Source organism: Apium graveolens, chromosome 10 (assembly GCF_009905375.1).
Source record: "Apium graveolens cultivar Ventura chromosome 10, ASM990537v1, whole genome shotgun sequence".
Taxonomy (NCBI): domain Eukaryota; kingdom Viridiplantae; phylum Streptophyta; class Magnoliopsida; order Apiales; family Apiaceae; genus Apium; species Apium graveolens.
In genome coordinates, this window is record NC_133656.1 from 22,946,688 (window position 1) to 22,968,272 (window position 21,585).

Consider the following 21,585-nt stretch of genomic DNA (forward strand, 5'->3'; position numbering starts at 1 on the left):
GCTTCTTCTCGGCCGGCTTCTTCGTCTACAATTTCACACAAATCTAGGGTTTGAAAATTTGGGGAAATAAAGACAAAGAAATTGATTTGTGAATGTATATACATGAAGATGTGATGGACTCTTATCGTTGCGCACAGATCGATGAGCTGGCTTGTCTTAGAAGCATTGGATTAAGTTTATTTTCATGGATTTTGGTTTTGCTGGATGGTCGGAGTACATAGCACATATTTTTATTTTATTTCAGTAATAACAAAAAAATGAAAGTTGATAAAAAAATTATTTATTAATTTATTTTTAATATTTTTAGAAATCCCTATCTACATGTAAATAAAATGAAGATCTTAATTTTTTCATCTAAATATATGAATTTACTTCTATCCTTACAACTTTAAGGAATATAAGTTTTAAACATATTATTTTTGGTTTAAAAAGAAAAGAAAAGTTATCATATTTATTGATATTTTCACAAAAAAAATCAATTTCGTAATTAAAAATAAAATTTAGTTAGTACATTAAATTTTAAAATTCTATTAAATTTAGTTATTATATCAATAGCGCATACAAAGGTTAGTCTATTCTAACTGCTTTGACTGCTATATTATCTCACAATATAAATATATAAAATCCTAAAAATAATTGTACACCCCTAAAATCGATAATTTCAAACATCCCTATGGATGGATCATCGAAATTTTATTTTAAAAGAATATATACTTCATTCGGGACACTAGCCTATACAGGGGTCAGTCTATTAAGACTGCTTTGACTGTTATATTATCTTAAAAAATAAATATATAAAATCCTAAAAATGATGGTACACCCCTAAAGTCGATAGTTTCAAACATCCGTACGGACGGATCGTCGAAATTTATTTTAAAAGAATCGATACTTCGTTCGAGACACTAGCCCATACAGGGGTCATTCAATTCTGACTGCTTTGACTGCTATAATATCTCACAAAATAAAAATATAAAAACCTAAAAATGATGGGACACACCTAAAATCAATTATTTTTAACATCCGTACAGACGGATCATTGAAATTTTATTTTAAAAGTATCGATACCCCCACGTCAGCATGGTGGGGCCCACGTGTGACCCACCGGCCACGTCGGCAGGGACCCCCTGCCACGTCAGTAGGGTGGGGCCCACATAGGGGACCCACCTTCCAGGTTAGTAGGGCCCCTACCACGTTAGCAGAGTGGGGCCCACATGGGAGACCCACCTGCCATGTCAACAGGGGTCCACCTGCCACGTGAGCAGGGTGGGACCCACATGGGGTGACTCACCTGCCATGTCAGCAGGGACCACCTGCCACGTCAGCAGTGTGGGGACCAAGCTCTGCCACATCAGCATTTATTTATTTATTTATTAATAAAAAATTGAATATTTTTATTAATATATGCATTGGAAACACTTTACGAGATCTATGCTAACAAAATTAAAACATGTTGCAGTATGGTACATTATTATATAGCTACTGCAACATTATCTACGACAACATCACGTAATTATGTGGTACAAGGCTGTTTATGGCGTAGTGAACAATTTAATAAAAATAAAAAAGGATATTAAGAAAAGAAAAAAGATGATTAATAGGTTAATCTATATTAATTATATACTATAATAACCAGAATGAGGTATAATTTATATTTTTATTAACCCCTCATTTTGGTTATCCCTCATCACAACCGTTAGATCTTCCTCATCATGTGATCATAATTTTTAGAACTAAATACAAAAGACATAAACAACCAAACTTTCTAGGTTCGAATCCTCAAAATGACATATTAAATCAAATATTAATATTATTATTTCTGAAATTAGAAACAAAGGTACATTGTTCAAATTTTATCAACAACATTAAGTTTTACTGTTTAATTGTTATTAAAGACCATACACACACATAATTCAGAATAAGATTATAATTATGTATTAATTTTTTTAATATTTAATTACTTATATAAAAAATAATAAAATATGAAAAATAAATTATTATATCACTCATCACAACCGTTAGATCGTTCTCATCAAGTGATGATAACCGTTACATATAGATACGAAAAAGAATAAAAATCAAAGATTGTAGGTTCGAATCCCAACGACGACATATTAAATCATACATTTACATGATTATTTCTTAAATTACAAGGTTTGAATCCCAACAACAATATATTAAATCCATATCTTTGAAATTACAAACAAAGGTACATGGTTCAAATCTCATCACCCACATTAATTTATATAATTTAATCTTTATCAGAAAATATACACACAAAGAGATCAAAATAAGATTATAATTATATATTAATTATTTTTTAATACTTAATTACTTATATATCAAAATTATATATAATCTATGTTATACTGTAATAATCAGGATGATGTATAATTTGGTTCAACGGTTGTCCCCTAATATTGGTTATTCAAACAATAAATAAATAGTATTACATACCCGTTAAACTACTATATTATTTAATTATTGGACATAGTTTACTTATCCTACTAAATTACGACCACGATTATCCTATTATTAAAAAATAAATAAATAATGTTATATATTCACTAAACTACTAATTTATTAAACTGTTAGACATACTATACTTATCATACTAAATTACGACCACATGCTATCATATAATTTTTATTATAAATTTATATATATATTTTAAAATATAATAAGATGGAATAAATAAAAAAATTTAAATATTTTAAAATTATAATAAGACGTAAAAAATCTGCCCACCACATAAAGATCTTATTTATTCACCTCAGCTTCAACATCCTCCCCGAAAACAAATCCAGACTTCTCCTAATCATCAATATCTAGCCCACTAAATTGATCATTTAAATCATTATAAAGAGCCATAAAAAAAACTCTCACGATTCACTCTCCAAGGATCAGAGGTTGAAACAAAGAGACCATAAAACTCGTAGGTTAGTTTTATAATTTGAGTAGGTAAATATTCTTCTTGTATGGTATTATTAAATCTAGTTTGAATAATATTTCGTATTCAACAATTTTATTAAAAATAAAAAGGATATTAAGAAAAAAAAAGATGATTAATAGGTTAATCTATATTAATTATATATTATAATAAACGGAATGGGGTATAATTTGTAGTTTGATTAACCCCTCATTTTGGTTATCCCTCATCACAACCGTTAGATCTTCCTCATCAAGTGATCATAATTTTTAGAACTAAATACAAAAGACATAAACAACCAAACTTTCTAGGTTCGAATCCTCAAAATGACATATTAAATCAAATATTAATATTATTATTTTTGAAATTAGAAACAAAAGTACATCGTTCAAATTTTATCAACAACATTTTTTACTGTTTAATTGTTATTAAAGACCATACGCGCACATAATTCAGAATAAGATTATAATTACGTAATAATTTTTTTTAATATTTAATTACCTATATAAAAAAATAATAAAAATATGAAAAATAAATTATTATATCACTCATCACAGCCGTTAGATCTTCCTCATCAAGTGATCATAACCGTTACATATAGATACGAAAAAGAATAAGAATCAAAGATTCTAGGTTTGAATCCCCACGACGACATATTAAATCATACATTTACATGATTCTCTCTTAAATTGCAAGGTTTGAATCCCAACAACAATATATTTAATTCATATTTTTGAAATTACAAATAAAGGTATATGCTTCAAATCTCATCACCCACATTAGTTTATATTATTTAATCTTTATCAGAAAACATACACACAGAGTTATCAAAATTGGATTATAATTATATATTAATTATTTTTTAATACTTAATTACTTATATATCAAAATTATATATAATCTATGTTATACTGTAATAATCAGGATGATATATAATTTGGTTCAACGGTTGTCCCCTAATATTGGTTATTCAAACAATAAATAAATATTATTACATACCCGTTAAACTACTATATTATTTAATTATTGGACATAGTTTACTTATCCTACTAAATTACGACCACGATTATCCTATTATTAAAAAAATAAATAAATAATGTTATATATTCGTTAAACTACTAATTTATTAAACTACTAGACATACTATATTTATCATACTAAATTACAACCACATATTATCATATAATTTTAATTATAAATTTATATAATTATTTTAAAATTATAATAAGACGGAATAAATGAAAAGGCGGTAAAGTGTATATATATTAATTAATAAAATTGAGATCCTAATTCTAGGGTTAGCGTTTTAAGGTGAGGGGCTCTGAAAAGCACCATAAAATTCAAACTATAAAAACAAACGACACAATTCACCCACAAGGGCTAAAACAGATGGAAGAAGAAGATACAATATTAGAGATAGCTTGTAACATATGTCGGCACGTGGGCTTAGAAGACGGTTCCGATGGTTTCTACTACTGTCAAAACTGCTTGTCCCAAGCTATTGGCATTCGACAAACAAGCCAACACATTGATGATAACCCATCTGCTTACATTTTGTCTAACATACGACGTCGTACTATTCCTCAACCCTCCCAACCAAACAATTCCCGGTTCTTGGAATCTCTCAAACTACAAGTAGATTAAAATAATATTATTAGTAATAAAACCACTAATAATACTAGTAATAATAATGTTGATCATGTGGGGCCTACTGGGCCTCTCGATTTTGGGGCTAGTTGTAATGAGGAGTTGACGTATTCTGATTATTATTCGCAGATTAGGATGAGGTATTGTATGGGTGTTCAGGTGCTTATTCAGTTGCAATGTACGGCGTTGGTTAAGGAATTTGGTGTTAATGAAAGACTTGTTGATGTGACTGCGCATATTTGGTGGAAGTTTCTTGCGTCGACTCAGATTTTCGCCGAGGGTTGGGCTGATGAAGCTATTACTCAATCCGAATCTCAGTTGCAAGGTATTATGTTTTTGCGATTTTCTTTTTTAAGTATAAAATATGCAGGGGCTCTTGATTTACTTGTTTAATGTTATATATATATATATATATATGTGCGCGCGCAATGTTACGTATTCATGTATTGGTTCCGGCTTAATCCACTCACTTAGAATACTATGCAATTTAACTTTGAGGAATGTTTTTGTTTTGAGTCTCGTTATCCTTTGATTAGATGCTACTGATGTGTGTAAATGTTTGCACTTTTGTAAAATTATAAGAAAGTTCTAACACATCCATAATAGCGCATCGAATGTTTGGAAGTAACTTTTATAGAGTAGACGAAATGTCTTTGTTAACACTGAAAATGTATTATGCCTCACATCTTTTCAGAACCATGCAACTTCAGCATTTGGCTAACAGATATTGTTGTAGGGTAAGAGGGAAAATTGTTGTAAGTATAAATTACATGATAAAAGCTCAAAGTTGAAGATGATAAAGTGGTTTAAGCTTCTTTTCAAATTAATCTGAATGTCACACTTATTTTGTCCAAGAACATTTGATGCAATTTTCCTTAATACGTGTGCGACTTGCTTTGGTGCTAATTTACAACTTGTGGATTTGTTTCCATATATGCTTCTAGCAGTTACCTGAAAAAATATTGCTTATAACTGGTTTATCTGTCTAAAAGTTTGGGGAAAGGCTTCTACTTTATTCTTGTAATTTTTAAATTATGCTATTAATTTTTGGTTAATTTATTATATCTAACTAGCTAAACTAATTAGTTTTGACCACACAATTATGTTGGTATCACTGTCTTTCTACGGTTTAACTTATGTATGGTCATATTTGCATTAATAAACCTTCCATGTGATAGTAGCAGTTGGACCAACCTACACAGTTTTGAAGTGGATTTTTTTATTTAATTTCATATAAGGATTATCATCTTCATTTCTTTACCATTTTAGAGGTTTTATATGGATGCACTTTAAGATAAATTTTGACATTTGATAGTCTTTTAAGAGTTTGAGGTAGTAAAATATCTAAGTATGGCACTCTTTCTCTTCTAATTTATGCATAAGATCTGTAAATTTCATTTTCATAGCATGCGAAAAGTAACTAGAATCGTGCTTAGTCTTGTGACAATACTTGGATCATATTATTTTGGCTGTGTCTATTGTTCTTGTTTGCGTGTTCAACTTTGTTGTTTTGACATTTCAGGACCAGTGGGTAGTTTCGTATCTAGTGGTAATCACAGAGATGAACCTCACAATTTACGTGGTCAGCGAGCTGTAATGATTTGGTTTAGATCTTTAAGAAAGACTATACCATTAAATCATTCAATAGTGATTTCATTTTTGGCTTGCCATGTCTTGCGGGAGGCTGTTCTGCCAACAGATATCTTGAAGTGGATTTTTGAAGGGAAGCTCCCTTATTTTGCTGCATTTGCGGATATTGAAAAAGAAATTGGTCCTCCTCCTAAAGGATGCTCTATCAGTTTGAGTCATATGTTTAGACCTACCCAAGCTTTTTCATCACAGAAGTTGGAGTCAACGGCTGCTATTATTGCAGAAATGCTGGGATTGGAATTACCTCCGATAAACTTTTATTCAATAGCTTCACGCTATCTCCGACTCATGTCTCTTTCTGAGGATAAGATTCTTCCTCATGCGTGTTGCATATACGAATGGTCTATGCCCCTGGAGTGTAGGTTGTCAGCTAATGAACGGAAACTTCCTACCCGTGCATGTGTAGTGTCTATACTAATAGTTTCAATAAGAATTTTGTACAATTTACATGGTTTTGGAAACTGGGAAGCAAATTTTTCTGGGTCTGATGCTAACTTGAATGATGTTGCCAAGAGTTCACCTGATTTTGATGCTAAGGAGCTGCTACTGACTCTTGATGGCAAATATACGGATCTTTTTGACACATTTGGTAATTATTTAGATTATGATGCACTTGGCCTTCTAAGATTTTTTCTCCTTTTCTGGACAATTTCTGTTTTCTTCTTAGTTCTTTAGTTTTCTCGTCCATCTATTTGCTAGCTAATCTTACTTTTGTATAAACAGAGTATTCAAAAAGCATGCCCACTTATCTTCAGTACTGTAAGGATGTTGTTTTTGCTGGATTTGGGCCATCATTTGAGGACATCGAAGAAAGTAAGATAATAGAGGAATTCTGGAGCTTGTATCGGAGACAAAGGGTGAGTCTCTCTCTTTTGCTGTGAAGCATTTTTGATGAATTTATAGGAATGAACAAGATACATATACACTTATGGGCTATCATCAGTTGTGCTGCCAAACTATTGAAAGGCATGCAACTATTACTCAGTTTTTAATCCGTTAATTGTACAATGGATGCATTATTCAGTTTGTGGAAAACTATGTTTTCGGTGTTAATATATGACATTTCTACTATATATTTAATATCATGTCAATGCTGACAATATGTATTTGGAGGTAATTGTCAAAATTAATTAGTATTAACATCTGAAACGGTGTGAAATGTACATACTATATTTTTGTCCGGTAAAGAAGAGCATGGACTAGTGCAGTTGTTAATTATTTAAAATTTTGTTTATTATTTTCAGGGTTTCAGTTCATCTCCAGTTCATCTCCTGATGTGAGTAATATTATGCCTCCCGACTTATCTTATGCACATAGGAAGAAGTTTCTACATGAAGTGAAGTGGTATATGTGGGATAAGCCGTTTCTTTTTCGTCAAAGTGATGACCAAATCATCAGGAGCTGTATTCCTTACAGCGAAACGGGGGGGGGGGGAATGTTGCGAGATTGCCATTCAACGGCTTATGGAGGACATTATGGTGGAGAAAAGACAGTAGCTCGTGTTCTTCAAGCAGGTTTCTTTTGGCCGACATTGTTTAAAGATGCTCACCAGTTTGTTTTGAAATGTGATTGATGTCAACGTGTGGGTAATATGTCTAAGAGGGATGAGATGCCTCTTAATGTGCTTCTCGAGGTTGAGGTCTTCGATGTTTGGGGAATTGACTTCATGGGGCCATTTGTCTCATCTTGTAACAATCAGTATATCTTGTTGGCAGTTGATTATGTGTCAAATTGGGTTGAAGTTAAGGCGTTGCTAACGAACGATATGAAAGTGGTGCTTAATTTTCTTCACAAGCAGATATTCATAAGGTTTGGAACTCCAAGAGTCATAATCAGTGATGAGGGGTCGCTTTTTGCAATCGCAAGTTCACTGCTATGATGAAAAGGTATAATGTGAATCACCGCATTACTACAGATTATCATCCTCAGACAAATGGTCAAGCTGAGGTGTCTAACAGTGAGATCAAGCACATTTTAGAGAAGGTCGTGTGTCCATCAAGGAAATATTGGTCTTTGAAGCTTGATAAAGCTGTTGAGGCTTATAGAACAACATATAAGACTTTAATGTGAATGTCACCATTTCAGTTGATTCATAGGTAAGGGGTGTCATTTGTCTGTGCAGCTCGAGCATAAGGCATATTGGGCTCTGAAGAAGTTGAATCTGGACTTGGATGCGGCTGGAAAGAAGAGGATGCTTTAATTAAAAGAACTCGTCGAGTTTTGACTTCAAGCTTATGAGAACAACAAAATGTATAAGGAGAAAGTCAAGAGGTGGCATGATCGGGGTTTAGTGCTCAAATCATTTGTACCGGGGCAACAAGTTCTATTGTGCAACTCTTGTCAAAATTTATTTTCAAAATTGTGTTTCCATGTGGAGCGGTGGAAATTTTTGAGAATGATCCGGGCCAGGCATTCAAGGTACATGGTCAAAGGTTGAAGCACTATGCTGACACCGCAAACCGCGAGGTGGTTAGTGCCGTTCTATTGTCCGTTAGATCTTGAGATTCTACATCGAGCTAGCGACGTAAAAGAAGCGCTTCTTGGGAGGCAACCCAAGTTTGTTGTACAGTAGTAAGTAGAGGAAGCAAGAAGAAAGGAGAAAATCACAAAAAAAAATCAGAAAAAGAAAAAATTCAGGGCTCACTTCAGAAGCTTGGCGCGCCTGCGCTGTCCTAGTGCGCGGCCGCGCTGATTTCACAGAAACATGGCGCGCCCGCACTGTTACAGCGCGCGGCCGTGTCTCGACTGGAAAAATAAATAATAAAACAGTAGTTTCAAGAGAAAATCGGGATTTTTAGTCAAAAATCAATTCCAAACCGATTTTTATTCCACCACATAATGTAGCACTCGACGGATAAGGAATATAGTCCCGACGGATGACTCAATATAATCCCGACGGATGATAACTAATTATCCATCGAGTGAGTAGCTTGTGTAATAATGAGTCTATAGCACATTTCTGCATACACCTTGTTTAGATTCTGTAGTAGCACTCAAGTCATGTTGACTTTAATTAGATATGCAGAATAGGTTGATTAATTGTACATAGATGATGTCTTGTAATTCTGTATAAATGAAATGAAGTCAAGTGCCAGATTGCTACCCGACGGATAAACAACAATGCCACTTGACGGATGATCAACAAGGCACCCCGACGGATGATCATGTACCCGATGGATAATCAATTCAAACATTAGTTGATAGTGACAACACAGTCACATGCGTCGAGTGTATGCAAAAGGAATGTGGAAACCTATTCAACTCGGTTTTAGAGAACAAAGAAGCATTGCCATTTCTATGCTATTATGAAGATATTCAAAGATGCTGGAACAGAGTAAGAAGTGTAACGCCCCCAAATCCGGGGTCAGAGGATTTGGTCGTCATCATGAAATCTCAATCCAAATCAACCTGTTTAATCGATAAATAAATGCCAACGGAAGATATTTAGCATAAATGACCCCAACTAATCCAAGATCTTTTAAGGTTACAGTTCTAGAAACAAGAATTTTAAATTCCGTAAATAATTTTTCACTTTCTTTTAAAACTCTGTTCAATAAATTTCCAATTCTAAACTAACCCGCTAGTATAACTTCGAAAAGAAGTATACTAGGCCCAGCTATAAAATAACACAATTATAATATAATATAATATAATATAATATAAATAACTTTACACAATAGAACTTACACTAGTTCACAAATCCTGGACCCATCACCTTCTAAGAGCTTCTTCTTTGCTTCCTCGAATTACGCAGCTAAACAGCGCAGCTAATCCTCACTGGAGGTTAAATTTAAAAACAGGCAAGTATGAGCGGAAGAAATGCTCAGCAAGATCATTATGACATATATAGGGTCTTTTGATATAAAACCGACATCTGCAACAGAGCAGAACCTTTAAAATCATAATTGTTGAATCATAAAATTCTAGTGGAGGAACCTCAGAATTGATTCCTTAATCGTATTCAAAACCATTTTGATATTTTTGAGCGAAATGCTTCAACAATACTTTGAATCTTGAAGAGAATAAAACTCGTAAAACAGTGTTTACGGAAATATCGTAAATAACACCAACAAGAAACAATGATTATGGATTGAATCATAAACTTTACTCAAAACCGAACTCTTGAAATTAATACTTATTTTCCTGTCATATCAAATTAGATATCAATACGACCTTTGATGCTCACAACCTACCCGCGCTAAAATAGGGAAGTTAACATCAATCATCTATACTAATACCATCTTTGATATTTAACAACAACGTAAGTCTCAGCGTAAATCACAATCTGAATCAAAACCGCATTTTACCATAATTCCAAAACAGAAACAGTTGATAAATCATTTATTCTATGAATATCAAAAATGATATGATAATTTAGATTAGGATCATCCTCCGACGGACGTACTATCACATGGTGATCAGCCCGTGTGATAGCACAAGGTCATGATTCATAGAAACGTGACCCCAAAAACACGAGTACTCAAACAAAAGGCAATATACCTGCCTGTGGCAAAAATTGTGTCATAATATTCCATATGACACTTAGAAATAGCCCTCCGCTGGACCGTCTGTCCCGGTCACTTACGCAATTATGATCCAATCTTAAAACCTTTTATTGAAATGGGGTCATAATAATCGACACCCGAAATAATTTTATTCCCCCAATTCTTGGGTAGGAATATTCATAACCAAATCACTTTTCTCAAAATCCAAAACATTTGTAAATCCGATAATTGGATAAGTAAAATCACTTAGTTACTCTCAACATAGAATAGCGGAAGAATACTTGCATAAACAGAATTATTTAATTCAACGATATATAAAACATTTATCTATTCTGGACTGAATAGGGAAAACAATACTTGCATGAAAAGATTTAAAATAAATATCACTTGAACAATAAGTGATGATAGGGATACTTGCCTTTGGGTTTTAGTAGTTAGTCACACTCGTAAAGACGCATCTATTCTGACATTCTGTCTCAAAACATCACCATCTTTCTTTTCAACACTCCATCAATATGTTGCTCCTGCGATTGCTAGAAGCCAGATACCCAATACCATTCCATCTCATTCTTTATCGAACGTCTTGTCCCGATCAACTCGAGAGATCCGCATCTATAATTAAAAGATATAGCTTTAATTGTCTAAACGATAATCACTCGACGAACTGCGCGTCAAAATCCTATCGTCTACCTATACGATAGCCCACACATAAATATAATAGACAATCACAGGACTCTTGATCCACATACACACATATTTCACATAACACATAAACACATCACTCAGTTATTACATAATTCATATCACATATGACTCAGTTCGTCAAAACATTCGACTCAGTATGTTTAAAACTGAAATCGGGTAAAAAATATGATTTATCGATCAAAATTGACTCAGAATGATATAAAAAATCAAACGGTCCTTTAATACAAAAGAAATTAGGTTTCAAAAGTACTTTTATTGAAATCGGAATATTTTTCTGAGTCTAGAGGCGTTCGTTTCGTATTAAACGGACGAACGGTTTATTTATTACAAAAAAAATAAGAATAAATAAGAATAAATCATTTAATAATATTTATCGAGCTTTAAAAATAATTTAAAATAATATTTTAAAACTCGAAACTATTTTTCGGAATTTTTAAATCATAAGAAATAATTAACTCGAATTAAATAATCAACTAAAATTTATTAACTAAATAATTTCGATTTATTTTCGAATAATAATAAAAATAATAATCTTCCGAACTAAAAAAAAAATAATATATTCTTGGAAATCGGATAGCACCTCCTCTATTTCTCGGACTACCAGTCGATATCATATCAACACAACCAACAACAATCAACACAATACTTTATATTTACGCGTATAAACACTCCAGAAATGAATAACACGACCACCTGAACCAAAACTCGGACCAAAAGTGACTTCTCCAACAATTTTTAAAAATTATGAAATAAATATATAAACACTAACATACTATAATATACAAAAGTACGAAGGCGGAATTTCGGAATCGTTACCCAAAATAAATTTTGATCACCCCGAAGAGAATATCTGATGTCCGGAAAATATCTCCAGAAAAATCCAAAATTAATAGCCATAGACACACGCTGAGATGCCATGTGGAGTAATCACCGCCTCCAAACTCTTTTTCTATGCCCCGAAAATAAATTAAAACAGAAAATATGCTCCGCAAATTATCTTCTCAAAACCTTACAATATATATATCTATGCGTAGGTATCGAAGCGCTGATCATTTATATATATAATAATTGAAATTTGGATGAACGGTTTGAGAGATATGAATTTTTGAAAATTAAAAAGTATATAAACAGGAGAGAGACAGAGCGACAGAAGAGAAGAAGGGGGAAGAACCTGGCGGATAAAAGAAAAAGGGGGAGGGGTAATACGCGGGTGGGGCGGGGTTGTGGCTGACACGTTTCTTTCTTTTTCTTTTTTTTTTTCTTTTATCCATTGTACTACTTGCAGTACTTATCAACATACAAGCCTAATTTTGTCCCGAAATTTAGAATTTAACGAGCAGACTTACGGGTACAATTAACCCGAAAATTACCAAATAAGTTTTAAAATTCTCGGAATAATTAAAAACTAATAAAATAAAATTTTTATAATTTTTAAAGCATTTTTGACTTGCGCGCTATACCCGTATTTTAAAATTAACGAACCGAGCTGCACTTGAAACAAATTCAGAAAATCACGAAAATAGTCTTAGAATGTTACAAATATCCCGAAATTTATAAAAACATAAATTTCAAAATTTTAAAGCAATTTTTGAAACGCAATTTGTACCTGCTTTTATCAATTAAACGATTCAACGCGCGGGTGAAATTAATCTCAAAAATTCCTAAAATAATTTTAAAATTCTCAGAATATTCCAAACTTAAATAAATATGCGTGTCGTAATTTTTGAAGAATTTTGGAATTAAATACGGATTTTACAAATAAATGAAATCGGAAAATCATACAGGGCTAAATAATTAATGAAATATTGATTTCTAAATTTAAAAAAATCCCAAATATAATATTATAATTATAAAGTCATAAAAATAATTTTAAAGATAATTTAAATATTTATGAAATTAAATTTTCAATAAAATCACTTTTAAAGACAAAAACAAAACGATACGACTCAGTAATTAATAATACAATTAATCCTCAATCACAACTGAATCCCACACAATTAATATTACATACAACACATAGCAGACTGAATATCCATCCAATCCCTAATATTACTAAACGAACCCAATTTATTGATATCAATAAAATGATCGGTTTTCAAATAAACTTTTGAAAATAATACATTTAAGTAAATATTTTCAGAAATTAATAAGGATCGATATAACACTTAACAATTAGCACAATACCATTTATTAATACCAACTCGTCAAACAGGAATAAAATATCCAAAATTTTATTCCTGATAAATCAAAAAATCACCTAAACATATTCAAATAATAATAAAATAAATTCTGAAAAATATGGGATATCACAATCTACCCCCCGTATAAGGATTCCGTCCTCAGAATTAGCAGAAGAGAGCACTAGGGATCTTCTGGCCAACTTTCCAATCTTGCATACGTAACATTTCTCAAAATTTCTAATAACACTGTAATTCCTTATACCACACAGTTACCACGTGAGCTTCACTCCGCATTATTGTTCCATCCACATCCTTTGACCAATTTCTCAATAGAATCGCTTTTACTGATTGCGAGAAAGAAGAATAGAGAGAAAGATAAAGAGAAAGAAAAAGAAAGAGAGAGGGAGAGATAAATAGAGAGAGAAGTAAAGAAACAGATTGGCTTCGTTATACGCCACTGATATTCTAATCGCATTGTAGTCCACTGCTGCTCTTGGTAATTTCATCCAAAAGTCTTACTCTCCATTAACCCGGATAACTCATTTCAACTTGATTGGCATACCTTCGCATATTTGAGATAATAAAATCATGGAATTTCAAAGAGAAGAGAATTTCATAGTATAACAGGACTAAAATCTGAGTTTGTGAAAAAGTATTGTTGAAATAAGAGAATAACCGAGAGATCAATATGATCAAATGAACTTGGTATTGCGTGTCCAAATTAAGACACTACTAAAGGTTATTAACCTTCTTGTAGTTACAACACACACAAGTGATGGCGTCCCATCTGACTCCTATCACACAGACAGGTATACCTTGTGTCCCCTATAGTTAGGGTTGTTCATCTCAGTCGGAATAAAAATATCAAAGAATTCAAAATTAAATGAATAAAACTGAAAAGATTTCAAAGCTGATATTTTTGAAGGAAATGAAGTCCAGAGAATAAAAATTCTGGCACAAAATGTGTAAGCTGGTCTTAGGGATTATGTCTTCTAACTGATATTTCTTTTTGAGAGAAGTCAAAAGAATTTATTGAAAAAGACGGTATTGCCAAAGTCTTAATATTTATCTCCAATTTGAACTCTCCAGTTGACTCGCCATCTGATTGTAGGCACATCTTCACGTTCCAAATATATCGATAATCTTCATCGTCGTCGAATAGCCTCGAAAGATTCCACCATAGAAGTTTGGAGCTTCCCGGAGTTCCATCCAGCTCAACACAACCATCTCGAACGAATGCGCCTATCTTAACTTACTCATTGGCACTATATCCGATAGTCCAACATGAACTCGATATGAGCTCAAACGTCCTCACATATCTATACACACTCCTACACACTCTCGTTTCTAGTTTACTATAACCTCAGCTTTGATACCAACCTGTAACGCCCCCAAATCCGGGGTCAGAGGATTTGGTCGTCACCATGAAACCTCAATCCAAATCAACCTGTTTAATCGATAAATAAATACCAGCGGAAGATATTTAGCATAAATGACCCCAACTAATCCAAGATCTTTTAAGGTTACAGTTATAGAAACAAGAATTCCAAATTCCGTAAATAATTTTTCACTTTCTTTTAAAACTCTGTTCAATAAATTTCCTATTCTAAACTAACCCGCTAGTATAACTTCGAAAAGAAGTATACTAGGCCCAGCTATAAAATAACACAATTATAATATAATATAATATAATATAAATAACTTTACACAATAGAACTTACAGTAGTTCGCAAACCCTGGACCCATCACCTTCCAAGAGCTTCTTCTTTGCTTCCTCGAATTACGCAGCTAAACAGCGCAACTAATACTCACTAGAGGTTAAATTTAAAAATAGGCAAGTATGAGTGGAAGAAATGCTCAGCAAGATCATTATGACATATATAGGGTCTTTTGATATAAAACCGACATCTGCAACAGAGCAGAACCTTTAAAATCATAATTGCTGAATCATAAAATTCTAGTGGAGGAATCTCAGAATTGATTCCTTAATCGTATTCAAAACCATTTTGATATTTTTGAGCGAAATGCTTCAACAATACTTTGAATCTTGACGAGAATAAAACTCGTAAAACAGTGTTTACGGAAATATCGTAAACAACACCAACAAGAAACAATGATTATGGATTGAATCATAAACTTTACTCAAAACCGAACTCTTGAAATTAATACTTATTTTGCTGTCATATCAAATTAGATATCAATACGACCTTTGATGCTCACAACCTACCCGCGCTAAAATAGGGAAGTTAACATCAATCATCTATACTAATACCACCTTTGATATTTAACAACAACGTAAGTATCAGCGTAAATCAAAATCTGAATCAAAACCGCATTTTACCATAATTCCAAAACAGAAACAGTTGATAAATCATTTATTCTATGAATATCAAAAATGATATAATAGTTTAGATTAGGATCATTCTCCGACGGACGTACTATCACATGTTGATCAGCCCGTGTGATAGCACAAGGTCATGATTCATAAAAACGTGACCCCAAAAACACGAGTACTCAAACAAAAGGCAATATACCTGCCTGTGGCAAAAATTGTGTCATAATATTCCATATGACACTTAGAAATAGCCCTCCGCTGGACCGTCCGTCCCGGTCACTTACGCAATTATGATCCAATCTTAAAACCTTTTATTGAAATGGGGTCATAATAATCAACACCCGAAATAATTTTATTCCCCCAATTCTTGGGTAGGAATATTCACAACCAAATCACTTTTCTCAAAATCCAAAATATTTGTAAATCCGATAATTGGATAAGTAAAATCACTTAGTTACTCTCAACATAGAATAGCGGAAGAATACTTGCATAAACAGAATTATTTAATTCAACGATATATAAAACATTTATCTATCCTGGACTGAATAGGGAAATCAATACTTGCATGAAAAGATTTAAAATAAATATCACTTGAACAATAAGTGATGATAGGGATACTTGCCTTTGGGTTTTAGTAGTTAGTCACACTCGTAAAGACGCATCTATTCGGACATTCTGTCTCAAAACATCACCATCTTTCTTTTCAACACTCCATCAATATGTTGCTCCTGCGATTGCTAGAAGCCAGATACCCAATACCATTCCATCTCATTCTTTATCCAACGTCTTGTCCCGATCAACTCGAGAGATCCGCATCTATAATTAAAAGATATAGCTTTAATTGTCTAAACGATAATCACTCGACGAACTGCGCGTCAAAATCCTATCGTCTACCCATACGATAGCCCACACATAAATATAATAGACAATAACAGGACTCTTGATCCACATACACACATATTTCACATAACACGTAAACACATAACTCACTTATCACATAATTCATATCACATATGACTCAGTTCGTCAAAATATTCGACTCAGTATGTTTAAAACTGAAGTCGGGTAAAAAATATGATTTATCGATCAAAATTGACTCAGAATGATATGAAAAATCAAACAGTCCTTTAATACAAAAGAAATTAGGTTTCAAAAGTACTTTTATTGAAATCGGAATATTTTTCTGAGTCTAGAGGCGTTCGTTTCGTATTAAACGGACGAACGGTTTATTTATTACGAAAAAAATAAGAATAAATAAGAATAAATCATTTAATAATATTTATCGAGCTTAAAAATAATTTAAAATAATATTTTAAAGCTCGAAACTATTTTTCGGAATTTTTAAATCATAAGAAATAATTAACTCGAATTAAATAATCAACTAAAATTCATTAACTAAATAATTTCGATTTATTTTTGAATAATAATAAAAATAATAATCTTCTGAACTAAAAAAAATAATATTTTCTTGAAATCGAACAGCACCTCCTCTATTTCTCGGACTGCCAGTCGATATCATATCAACACAACCAACAACAATCAACACAATACTTTATATTTACGCGTATAAACACTCCAGAAATGAATAACACGACCACCTGAACCAAAACTCGGACCAAAAGTGACTTCTCCAACAATTTCTAAAAATTATGAAATAAATATATAAACACTAACATGCTATAATATATAAAAGTACGAAGGCGGAATTTTGGAATCGTTACCCAAAATAAATTTTGATCACCCCGAAGAGAATATTTGATGTCCGGAAAATATCTCCAGAAAAATCCGAAATTAATAGCCATAGACATATACACGCTGAGATGCCATGTGGAGTAACCACCGCCCCCAAACTCTTTTTCTATGCCCCGAAAATAAATTGAAACGGAAAATATGCTCCACAAATTTTTTTCTCAAAACCTTGCAATATATATATATATATATATATATATATATATATATATATCTATGCGTAGGTATCGAAGCGCTGATCGTTTATATATATAATAATTGAAATTTGGATGAACGGTTTGAGAGATAATAATTTTTGAAAATTAAAAAGTATATAAACAGGAGAGAGACAGAGAGACGGAAGAGAAGAAGGGGAAGAACCTGGCGGATAAAAGAAAAAGGGGGAGGGGTAATACGCGGGTGGGGCGGGGTTATGGCTGATAGGTTTCTTTCTTTTTCTTTTTTTTTCTTTTATCCACTGTACTACTTGCAGTACTTATCAATATACAAGACTAATTTTGTCCCGAAATTTAGAATTTAACGAGCAGACTTACGGGGACAATTAACCCGAAAATTACCAAATAAGTTTTAAAATTCTCGGAATAATTAAAAACTAATAAAATAAAAAATTTATAATTTTTAAAGCATTTTTGACTTGCGCGCTATACCCGCATTTTAAAATTAACGAACCGAGCTGCACTTGAAACAAATTCAGAAAATCACGAAAATAGTCTTAAAATGTTACAAATATCCCGAAATTTATAAAAACATAAATTTCAAAATTTTAAAGCAATTTTTGAAACGCAATTTGTACCCGCTTTTATCAATTAAACGATTCAACGCGCTGGTGAAATTAATCTCAAAAATTCCTAAAATAATTTTAAAATTCTCAGAATATTCCAAACTTAAATAAATATGAGTTTCGTAATTTTTGAAGAATTTTGGAATTAAATACGGATTTTACAAATAAATGAAATCGGAAAATCATACAGGGCTAAATAATTAATGAAATATTGATTTCTAAATTTTAAAAAATCCCAAATATAATATTATAATTATAAAGTCATAAAAATAATTTTAAAGATAATTTAAATATTTATGAAATTAAATTTTCAATAAAATCACTTTTAAAGACAAAAACAAAACGATACGACTCAGTAATTAATAATACAATTAATCCTCAATCACAACTGAATACCACACAATTAATATTACATACAACACATAGCAGACTGAATATCCATCCAATCCCTAATATTACTAAACGAACCCAATTTACTGATATCAATAAAATGATCGGTTTTCAAATAAACTTTTGAAAATAATACATTTAAGTAAATATTTTCAGAAATTAATAAGGATCGATATAACACTTAACAATTAGCACAATACCATTTATTAATACCAACTCGTCAAACAGGAATAAAATATCCAAAATTTTATTCCTGATAAATCAAAAAATCACCTAAACATATTCAAATAATAATAAAATAAATTCTGAAAAATATGGGATATCACAATCTACCCCCCTTATAAAGGATTCCGTCCTCAGAATCAGCAGAAGAGAGCACTAGGGATCTTCTGGCCAACTTTCCAATCTTGCATACGTAACCTTTCTCAAAATTTCTAATAACACTGTAATTTCTTATACCACACAGTTATCACGTGAGCTTCACTCCGCATTATTGTTCCATCCACATCCTTTGATCAATTTCTCAATAGAATCACTTTTACTGATTGCGAGAAAGAAGAATAGAGAGAAAGATAAAGAGAAAGAAAAAGAAAGAGAGAGGGAGAGGGAGAGATAAATAGAGAGAGAAGTAAAGAAACAGACTGGCTTCGTTATACGCCACTGATATTCTAATCGCATTGTAGTCCACTGCTGCTCTTGGTAGTGCAACAAAATGATAATGTAGTCGATCCCCTCAGAATAACCAGAACCAAATGAATAAGCCAATGTCTCTAAGAATGCAATGACTTGAAACAGAGTTCGAATAAATCTCACAAACCAACTCACAAACCAGAAACGTGCATATGTGGAATGCTTAACAGATATCTCTCGATACTAGATCAATAACCATAACTTATCTATCATCGAAACAATCAAAATTTTATAAACAGAATAGACGATAAACGCATTATAAATCACAACACCTCCTTTCTACTAGAGTTATACAAGGATTCACATAAAAACAAACAAATATGTCCTAAATGAACAATCATGCAAAAATATGAATGAACTACAACTAAACATGCAATATGAATCTAAATGAATCTATATGGACACACACTACTAATCCTTACATTATCACCCCCAAACTTAGAATTTTCATTATCCTCATTGAAGGCAATAATAAGGATTTCAGGCATACCTAGTCGTCGGGAAAATCACCCTCTTCGGGTGGAGGATTAGGTGGCCAATCAACCTCGCCACTAGTGTCTCGGAAAATAGTACCGAAAGCGTGTGTCACATCTTTATCAAAATGATGGTGAATGTCGTGCATGGCCTCCATACGCCTAGTCACTCGCCTGTACTGCTCATCACCAACACCAGTCATATCAACTACCTGTGGCGCATGAGAAGAACCCTCTGTAGGCACTGGAAGATCCGTCCAGCCACTCTTTACATCATCAAAAATATATCCCAACCCCTTATCATGGGGTGCACCTAAGAATGAATAACTCAAGTGATCTGGCATTCGATTGAGCCCAAGTGTGGGAGTTTCTTGAATAAATGGTTCAAAATGCTCCTGAGAAATTTTCAGCTCTGCTAACCCAAGGGAATCGAATGGCATATCCAACTTCCTCTTCCACGGAGGTGCATTCAAAACCTGCAGGTGCTCTACTTTAAAGCACTCCTCTTTAGCTGTGGGTAACTTTATTTCCTTGAACATATAAAAAGTGACCTTTTGATCGTAAACCTTCATCGAAAGCTCTCCTTTTTACACATCGATCATAGTTCAGCCTGTAGCCAAGAATGGTCTTCCCAAGATGATGGGAATATTCTTATCTTCGTCAAAATCAAGAATTACAAAGTCAGCAGGGAAGAAGATTGTATCGACCTTGACCAAGACATCCTCCACTATACCTCGTAGATAAGCGATGGAACGGTTAGCTAGTTGCAATGACATGTATATTGGTTTCGGATCAGGCAGACCAAGCTTCTTGAAGATAGATAGGGGCATCAGATTGATGCTAGCTCCCAAATCACATAAACACTTATCGAACGACAAGTTTCCGATGGTACAAGGAATAGTGAAGCTTCCAGGATCTTTAAGCTTCGAAGGCAACTTCTGTTGCAGCACAACACTGCATTCCTTCATGAGAGCAACGGTCTCTTAGTCATCGAGCTTCACTTTCCGAGAGAGAATACCTTTCATAAACCTCGCATAGCTAGGCATCTGTTCAAGAGCTTCAGCGAAAGGTATGTTGATATGAAGTTTCTTGAACACCTCCAAAAACTTCTCAAACTGCTTATCCAGCTTTTTCTTCTGCAGCCTCTGTGGAAAAGGAGGTGGAGGATAGATCTATTTATCCCCTGTATTACCCTCAGGAGGAGTGTGTTCCACAGTAGTCTTCCTTGGTTCCACCTCTACTTCCTTCTACACTTCTTCTTCAGCCACAACTGCATTTTCTTAATCTTGAGACTTTTCACGCTCTTCGTCTTGCTGGATTTGGGGGCTTGCAACCTTTCTAGACCTTAAGGTGATGGCGTTCACCTATTCTTCAACTTCCCTCTTGCCTGGATTTGTTTCTGAATCACTAGGAAGCGTTCCTGGTTGTCGATTCAATAAGGCGTTAGCAATTTGCCCTATTTGGTTCTCCAGATCTTGATAGAAACAACCTGGCTTTGGCATATAAGAGCCTGGTTTTTGCACATAAGCCGCAACTCCTCAAATTCAAATTTTT

The 21,585-nt window shown here is 33.1% G+C and overlaps 1 protein-coding gene across 1 annotated transcript; it reads left to right on the plus strand.

Annotated features, from left to right (window-relative positions):
• Positions 1-5,882: 5,882 nt before the first annotated feature.
• Positions 5,883-9,236, plus strand: LOC141693123 (TATA box-binding protein-associated factor RNA polymerase I subunit B-like). Its single transcript, XM_074498128.1, has 3 exons — positions 5,883-6,812; positions 6,947-7,080; positions 7,468-9,236. The coding sequence occupies exons 1-3, from the start codon at positions 5,948-5,950 to the stop codon at positions 7,501-7,503; spliced, it is 1,035 nt and encodes a 344-aa protein (XP_074354229.1). The 5' UTR covers positions 5,883-5,947; the 3' UTR covers positions 7,504-9,236.
• Positions 9,237-21,585: the final 12,349 nt, after the last annotated feature.

Coding starts and splice junctions, on each gene's coding strand:
- LOC141693123 (XM_074498128.1), top strand. CDS start 5,948: ATGCATAAGATCTGTAAATTTCATTTTCATAGCATGCGAAAAGTAACT. Junction 6,813..6,946: donor GGATCTTTTTGACACATTTG/GTAATTATTTAG, acceptor TTGTATAAACAG/AGTATTCAAAAAGCATGCCC. Junction 7,081..7,467: donor GCTTGTATCGGAGACAAAGG/GTGAGTCTCTCT, acceptor TATTATTTTCAG/GGTTTCAGTTCATCTCCAGT.